The 9396-nt window shown below is 42.2% G+C and overlaps 1 protein-coding gene across 1 annotated transcript in view; it reads right to left on the reverse strand.

The window, feature by feature from the left end:
* Positions 1–7877: 7877 nt before the first annotated feature.
* Positions 7878–9396, reverse strand: part of LOC117955950 (vacuole membrane protein 1-like) — a 53847-nt gene continuing 52328 nt past the window's right edge. Inside the window, 1 exon segment of the mRNA XM_034890753.1 lies at positions 7878–8863. Within this exon segment, the coding sequence (XP_034746644.1) occupies positions 8549–8863 (315 nt within the window). The 3' untranslated portion in view covers positions 7878–8548.

A 9396-nucleotide genomic window follows, 5' to 3' on the forward strand; every position in this document is an offset into this window, starting at 1 on the left:
ACTTAAAATAAGCTGCCTTTTAAAATGTAGGCTATGGAAACAGTATACTATTCCAATAATAATATAGGTGGCAGCCTAAGTACATACAGAAGACTTTTGTATTCATAACATGAAAAGAGCTTAAAAATATGACGTTTTCTCATAATTAAACTACCCGCAGCCATAAAAACTATAGCTAAAACGATAATTGATACGCCTTTCTCACTGCCCTGTAAAACAATGTGTTTCGACTGTATTGACTGTAAACAACTAGAAATACATGCCTTACATATTTTGTAAGATTGTTTTAGATGTGCTTCATATAAATTTAGACACTATCAATATAAAATATGTTAATCCAAATTTTGTACAGGAGCAGTTTTGAAATGCATTAATATCTTCATTCAAATTTAAAAATTGCCTTCAACAGTTAGTCAAAAAGCCATTGTGGTCTCATCCAGAAGAATGTCAAAGGTACAGAGATTATTGTTCAACAATCAAATAAGGGCAAAAGGCATTTTTGAGTGAAGCAGCACTTTAAAAACTTAATTCAGTACAGATAGGACAAGGTCATATCAGTTAACATCAGATGACTTGCTGAACCATGGGACTCCAAAAGTCCTAAAACAAGTCATCTGTAGGATTTCTATAATGATATGGGGGAAACAGTTCCCCTCTTTAAATTAGTTTTTTTCCAAATCTCAGGGTATGATTACTCATAATGATGACGGGGGTGAACGCGAAAGCCTGTTGGAAGTGCAAATTAACTACATTTAATCTTCAGCCAGCCCTTCCTGCTGCTTCCCCCAGATCAGCTGATGTGAAAGCAGTCAGCCCGGCGTAAATAGTGATGGGACTCTTCATAGAAGAGAACGACATATTGATCTCCACCATAATTTAGTCAAAGTGACAATGATTGCGGATGAAATTCCCACTAGGTCCTCAGTCTAGGAGCTAGGAGGTCAATCTGTACCACAGCTTCTTTTATTGTGGGGGTCGGCCTGAAACCTCACTCCAAAAGGCTCAGGACGGCTCCCCTGCAGGGCCGCAGGACTGGGAGCGCTGCCCCAGCTTCATCTGATAGTTTGTTTTACTTTGATTGCCCGGTGATTAAAAGCAGCTGCACTGGGTAAAAAAATCTGTTTTCTGTGTGTGTTCTCGGTTTTGTTTAGCTTGGTTTCTGTTGACAAAAGAACAGACTAGACACTGTTAGAAAGTCTCAGAGCTCTGTTGTGGGTCTGTGTGATGACTTGAGGTCAGTATTGTGTTCATTCAGAAATCACTTTGCGTATCAACGGACTGCGTTGTCTTCTCATGTTCGGGCTTTGTCAATATGGAAGGTCATCAATTTAAAACGGAGGGTGAAAGCTGTCAGCATCTTGATATTTTTCTTTTTTTCTTCAATGCACATTCCTGGTGTTTACTGCAGAACAAAGACTTGTTCTTTCCCAATCTGAACGTCCCTCATGTGAACAACAACAACTTCCGAAAACAGTTCCATATCCTTTTTTTAGGATTCTCAGTTGCCCCATAAACAATACACAACTGTTAACATAGCAGGTGTTCTCCTGTAACTGGCACACATTAGCACAATGGAAGAGTGGGATATGTGATCAGAGCTGAGATCCATCGTTAACACACAGTGACTTTGGAAAGCCAGAGATCTGAACACCTGGAACAGTAAGCTATAAAATATACACGCCAGGTCGGATGGGCTGGATTTGGCTCAGATGTGTTGGAGCGATTAAACAGCAATTCATGTTCGAAATGTCTGAACCAACCTTACGCCTCAAAGTAAGAGAAGTACAAATATATGCCATTGGTTTCTAAACAGGAGTTTGAGAGAATAAGCTTAAAAAGGTAAAAAGTACATTTTAAAAATGGTGTGCAGCTGAAATATTAGCAGTGTTTGATGACTGTAAAGCTATGGAAGAAACAAGAAAAGAGAGGTAAGGACGTAAATGTTTAATTTCCCTCAAGATACTGATTGGATTAGGAAATAAAGCCAAGTACTGCTGTACCTTGATACTTGAGGACTTCCAGACTATAGGAGACTATATAGAAACCCTCCTACCTACAGAGTCCTGAATGCTCTTAAAGAAGCCCCCCTTTTGGTGGGGCATCTTCCTCTAGCGCCACCAGGAGGATGACATATGTGCTTCTATTCAGCTGATGCTGCAGAGGGACTATTTTCCACTCCCTTGGATAGTGCACCCCCACCCAGGGTACCTACAAAACCTAACCCTTTGTTCAAATATGCATGAGACAATTTACTTAGTTTGCATCATCAACAGAAAGTGCAGACCACACATTCCATGCACTGGAATGCTTGGAAGGCAGTGTGAGACATTCCTGAGTACTGGTTCTGAGATGGCATCATATCATGATAGAGAAACCCGCATGAACGTAACGCTGTGTTTAACCCTCACGTGGCCCTCGGGTCAAACTGACCCGTTTTCCCATATCAATGTTCTTTTTAACTTCCCATTTATAATTTCCCAAAACAACATGACTGATTCCACACAACGCTCTTCAGGGTGATTTTGATGGGTCATTTTGGGACGTCTTATTCAATTTTAAAAGTATTTAAAAGAAATGGAAGTAGTTTGGAAATAGTATTGAGTAAAAGTTGACACATCCAGCCTGTGATTATCCATCAACATACATTCCTGATTTCTGCTTTTCTAACTCAAACATTAGGTATAATTACCTATAAATGAGGTTTATTGACCATACATTCCAAAAATAACTGTAAAACTAGAGTTAATAGGTTATTGTTATGTAGTGTTAAACGTCAAAAAAGTGACACATAAAAAAAAGCATCAAAAACGTAAGAAAAAGTTTTAAAAAATCAAGATAAAGCATAAACAAAATTGTTGATTTTCAATTTCGATGGAAAGACAACACAAGGGTTAAGCCGCACTTAGCGTGCGTCTGTGTGTGCGTGCATGTGTGTGTGTGCGTGTGTGCGTATGTGTGTGTGTGCGTGCGTGCGTGCTGGAGTATTGCGTACATTTCCAGAATGTTACCCCCACTCTCCTCTCCGGCACGCTGCTGCTTTGTTGTGCTCTCTGGTCACATGCCCCGTGTTTTCATGCCACACCTGAATGACGCAGTTGCCTTGGCAAAACACCTGGGACACAAAATATAGCAGAAATAAAGCATAACAAGCGATTATGCAGGTCTATGACCCCTCTCTCTTCATGACACATAAAAACCAAAGTCATCCAACCCAAAGTGTAACTGTTTGGGACAACCGAGGACAAAGAGTTTAGTCACATTATTTCCTCTGAAAGATATCTTCCATTCATCTACTGCGTGATTTAAGTTAATGTACGAGTAAAGTACACACAGTACACAACCTGACTCGGATCGGAGTGTCAACTCCTGGGCCAGTTGTTCGAAATATTTAATCTAGATCAGAATGATCTGGATTTGGAAATCCCATTTTTTGCTATTCAGGATCAGGTAATCCGTCTTACTTTTGTTCCCATTTCATGTATCATTTTTATTTTATTTTATTTTAACTTTATGAATAGCTTAATGTGTAGCCTATGTCTACTTTATCTACTTTATCACTGTAACACAAGTCATGTGCAAAATATCAATAAAAGTATATACACTAAATGATACATATGGATCAGGATAATATCCAGCATTTTTGGATCAAAGTTATCCAAATCCTGCTGATAAGTTTTGAACAACACAAACTGAAGGTGTGATCCAGATTAAAACTAGGACTGGATTCTGTGATCTAATCGGATTTCAGATTCCTTCTGTTCTGTTCTATTTTCGAGATTTGATCCAATCTGACAACCAAACTCGGATCAGTTTATCTTTCAACAACTGCCCCCCCGAGACAGAGGCCGGCTCCAGAGCTCCAGAGGTGTGTGTTGGGTCCAGGTGGCCCTGCGGGGGCAGGACCAGCAGACGTTCCTGTTTAAAATCCCCTCCCATCCTTTAACACAGACCAGGACCATGTTTAATGTGTCAGATTCCGTCGGAGTAGCAGTACATCGTTAGATAGTAACTGTTTGATATTGATGATATTTTTAAGTAATTGTAAATCATCCAACAACTGAGGCCAGCCGAGCGTCTGTTGATGAGTTCACTCAATCTTTCTGAATCGCCTTGGTGATCCAGTTCAAATGAAACCAATAATATGTCTCCTCTCAGATGGAGTGAATTATGACGAGTCTGATAAGCCCGTTTGATCTCGGCATGCCAAAGCCACAATAAAGGAAACAAAGGCTTTTGGAACTGGGGCTTTACAGTAACCACAGTTATAATGTACTGCATGTGTGTGTGTGTGCACATATAAACGTGGTAATGAAGAGATATCCGCACACATAAAAGGTATTTATTTTTCTACGCTCCTCACAGTTTTACACTTTTATTCTTAGACTTTAGAATTATTCTTGCAATCAATCTCCAGTTAACCTTTCATTAGTTTAAGTTGCAATACTCAACTGCTACAAGTACTATTATTGTCACTTTTTACCATTGCAATTCTTTCATTATGTTCTTTATGTAAATACTGTATCATAACATTCCTGTAACTATGTAAATACCGTACATATCCACACTCCTTATATTTCTTTATTCATATTTCTACTCTGATATTGATAGTATTTGTACAACTGGAACACAGAGTTTTTCTGATTCTGATACTACTGTACATATCAAACTGTATCATATTAAATCTACTCTCATTCTAAAATGGTGTTCTGCAAATAAAACGGCGGGCAACCCTGAGTGATGGATCCGTGAATTGAAACTTTCCTTCAAGCGTCTTTCTCTGTAGTACTTGTATTAGTATTAGTATCACTATGCTGCGGCCCGATGTGACCCCCTGACTGCCACTCCCAAAACCAAGGACCTTAATGTGATTTTGAATTTTGAAAAAAAAGAAAAGAAAAAATCCACATGGTCAGCATAATGTGATGAGACAGAGTGTGAAAGGAACTAAGTGGATAACCAAATGCAGAGTGGGCCTGTGGGTGGGTGGTGGATGAAGTCAGGGATATTTCAGCATCCCTCTGTGGTTAGCCTGCTGACAGGGGGGGGGAACTGGAGAGTGACAGACAGTGAGGGAGGTGGTGGCGGTGGCGGTGGCGGTGTGTGTGGTGTGTGTGTGTGGGGTGTCTATGTGCCAGAACTTAAACCAGCGCCACCGGATTCAACTGAGAGATCAGAGAGAAAAGGAGGAAAGGACAAAAGCTGTGTCATTATTTGAATATCAGCCCCCAGCCTGTTTGGACAGGCAGGATTTGCATGTTGGGTTCTGAGCCGGAGCCCCGGGGTAGGGCGGGGTTGGTGGAAACAGTTGTCTTCGTGGTGCTCAGGGTGTGGCTGCTCTGGGAACAGGACTCCTCTCAACAGGGGTCTCTTAGCACAGGTTCTCGCTTGCTTTTTTTTTTACTTCATAACCACAGAGACGTGAGGTCAGAAATACCCCAATCATATGTTCAGTGTATGATTAATAGATTTAACGGATTCACGTATGGGCTTTTCTAAATGCTTGTGAAACATCATCAACCAAACATAAATTAAAATTATTTCATACTTTTGTTAAAATTGTTTTCAAACCCAAATTTAGGTCATGATAAAAAAGCTTTTTTTCAGATTTTTCAATATATTTGCAACAAAATACAAATTAGGTTTGGCATTATTTACAAATACTAGTACAAACATTTTGTTTAAGGTAAGAGAGTAGAGTTTTAATATGACTTCCATTTGTCATAAGAGAAAGAGTAGCTATATTCACAACTCAGAGCAAAGGCTTGACTTGGGATCTGAAGTGGAGATGATGTCAGCGTGGAGAGCGAATCAGTAACGAGAGAATAACCGTCTGGACGGGAACATTAGGAGGTGAAATCACTCAGTATCCTTCTTCACCCTCTCTCTCGGCTGACACGTGAGATTCTTTGGACGCCTGATGGTCAACGGCGCCCAGCGTGGTCGATGCTTATCACGTAATGAACACAACACCGGTCCTCTTTTCAACAAACTTTATTTATAGTTCAAGAAAACAACACCGCATACATACATTTAAAACAACCCCGGTACAGACATATTCAACAAGAAATAGTGGCACTTACACACTGAAACATAAACCCCCCCCACACACACACACACACACACACACACACACACACACACACACACACACACACACACACACACACACTGGAGTCAGCAGAGGTGAATTATCCGCAGCTTTCTCTGTGTCTGGATGCAAAGTGGAATGTGTTGATTTTGCTTTTATGACCAGAAAAAGGTTTTACCGTTTTGTTCTGTTCTAGAAAACAAGAATAAAAAAGGAGGCTTTACAGCAAAAGAATCAGCTGGTCAAGCAATCATTTTCAGCTTTGTATAATTACCAATTTGTGGCCCTTAGAAAAACATCCCCCAAGAGAGTTGTTCCAATCAAATGCAGCCTCCTACAAAAAAGGTTTGTATGAAGCAACATAAGAAAGTTCTGAGTAAAAGAGAAGAGGGAAGTGTAAAAGTGAAGAGGGGGGCTGGGTGAGCACTGCGTGTACCATACCTAGGACTGGGTGTCACAATATGATGTGTTGCAATAAGGTGTGTACTGTCTAGATCTCTCTGGAAATTCAAGAGGACAGGGCCAACTCACAGAGACACACACACACAAACACATGCACTAACAGAAGTACACTATTGACATCACTGCATCTGCATTTGCAAACATGCAAACACAGTTCCTCACATAAAACCACATAAAAACCCTCACAGACGTCAGCATGGAGGAAATAAACAATAAACCCATGTTTCTGACGTTTCACAAGTGGTTGGGATAAAGGGAAGTGACATTGCCATACACACCTCCAAATGGGAACTGATGCTAACGGAGACAATGACAATAACAGAAGGACACAACAGGATGCTGGTCAGATGAAAGAGCCCGAAATGTCAGACAGCCTACAGACTGTTGTCGCCTTGCAATCTTAACAGCCAACACCAGTCTGATAAGCTATCTGACAGGCCGAGAGAGTGGAGGACATGTCTGAGACGTATGCATGTACAGAGACGACAACAATGAAGAGGGAAAAAAAAGAATCCTCGTCCGACTTACCATGACAGGAGAAAAGAGGAGCTAGAAATGTTCCGACTAGAGCAGCACAGAGCGCAGAGTTCAGCCCGCTCAACAGTCCCCCTCTGTTTTGAATCTACTCGAGTGATTCGTCTCCTGGCTCCGTGACTGGGGGAGTGCAACGAGTTCATTCGAAGGTTCAGCTGAGGTAACAGCACAGACGCTTTTCACTGTGCGCTTAAGGGCTTTTTCTCTCTCTCTCTCTCTCTCTCTCCTGCTTGTGCCTGCTCTAGCGCCCACTGTGCTCAGTCCAGCGTAGCACAGCAGCGCTACAGAGACAGAGAGAAGAAAATAGCACGTTTCTCCGGCAATATGAAAAAAAGAGAAGGTACTGCCTATACTGAGAGCCCGCTGACGTTATCCATTAAGCAAAAAACAAGAAAAAAATGGAACACTGATCTTATAAAACCCATGCAGAGTTTTGTTCGAGAAGATGCTCATCTAATATTAAACATGAGCTCGTTGTCCTCGTCTGAGGTAGAAAAAGAAAAGAAAAAGAGAAAAGGATTAAAAAAATCTGTGGACAAGTGAAGACAAAGAAAAACACTTACCACGACACACACTGTCTCTGAAGTTAAAGGAACAGCTACTATCTGCCTGCTTTAATCCATAAAAGATCAAAGGGAGCAACAAATGGGGCATCTCCCTCTTCCTCTCCGTCTCACACACACGCAGTCGTACATCTGATTCAGTATACGGCTGCATCTGGTAAAGTAGCCCAGGGCTGACTCATGTGCTCTCTTCCTGGAAGCCGAACAATAAGGGCAGACAAAGGGACCAGTAGGGTGATTCATGGCCGATTTCTCATCTCTCATCCAAATATACCATATACAGCTTTACTGCACACACAAAAGAAGTGGTCATCTAACGCACCAACAGCTTAAAACGTTCATCAACATCTTTACAACAACCAACTCCGAGCTCTACACAATGTAGAAATGACACAATCATTTACAGTCTTATCTAACTACATCAGATACCGCACAACAACTACAGAACACAATGTCTTATTAATCAACCAGCCAATATAGATGATAATTAGGTTATTGAACAAATAACTGCGCTGGTTTTACAGAACGCTCTGCACATAATCGAAGGTAAGTTTAGTAGTTTATTTAAATCAATTGAATTCAGTGAGTCTACAGACGTGTTCCTTTGAGGTTCTTCTAGTTGAACAAACAGCAGCTTAAGGCCTCACTGAGGAGAAGTATTGCCAGCAGCTTCCTCTCCTAAAAGCAACGACACGAGGGCTCAAACAACACCATAGCTTACTCACACGCACTCCAACAAGCACCTACCTTCCAGAGAACAAAAACATGTTGCTACAATAACGACAGAAACCAGATGGAGCCTGATACTTTGCTTTAGAGAATGGTGGGGCCTACAGCCAGAAGGACAAGCTGAATGAGGAAAGGATCAGTGGGAGCTTCTGACGTTGATGCTCTCTGGCCTTCACTCCGTTTTGCCCTCCGAGTACTTCTCCTGCTGCTTGCGCTTGCCGTAGCTCGGGGCCATGGAGTTGACAATGGAGCAGACAAAGAAGCATACCATGATGACCACAACCTTCTCAAAGAGCCTGCAGGGAACCACAGAAAGAACAGAGAGAGAGGAGAGGAGCTCGGTCAGTAAGTAGAGGGCCACCCCTAACCCCCCCCGCTGTCCCCTCTGCTCCTGATGCTGCAGGCTAGGTGGGGATCCAGCTCCATGTGCAGGACAGATAGAGATCAGGGGTAATAAAACAAGCGGCAGCCCCCACCGGCCTCCCTCCTAACGCCCTCACTGACCCCAGCCTGCAGCCTGCCTCCACCAAGTTAAATTGCCTCGCTTCTCTCCTCCTGTAACTGCAGGAGGCTCAAGTTACAAGAAAAAAGGAACATTGTTCTAGAAATGTCTTAATCTGTCCTTGTGTATCTCAAAGTTTACCCTTTTTACTCTTCGTCCTAGTAGGCGACGAAGAGAAGTGAACTTGTTTTTAATGAATCACTTAGGGCAAGAGAGAGAAATGGAGAAGAGGGAAAAAAGCTTTGAAAGAGAAATAGGCTACAGCTACAATTGGCCCTTTTTGTTCTAGACAGGGTTTTTTGATGGATTGTCACTGGCAGAGGGGGGAGGGCGCCCCGGTCTACAGCCAGTGTTGGGTTCAGGCGGGGCACTGAGTGCAAGTGTGTGTGTGACACATAGGGGAGTGACCACACTCACACACACACTCCCAATTGGTAGGATGGAGCATGAGTCAGCACGTCCCACACTACGGTATTAGTTCAATACAGCGAGCGGAGCCAGACCCCACACTGGCCCCT

The sequence above is a fragment of the Etheostoma cragini genome, chromosome 13 (assembly GCF_013103735.1).
Source record: "Etheostoma cragini isolate CJK2018 chromosome 13, CSU_Ecrag_1.0, whole genome shotgun sequence".
Taxonomy (NCBI): Eukaryota; Metazoa; Chordata; class Actinopteri; order Perciformes; family Percidae; genus Etheostoma; species Etheostoma cragini.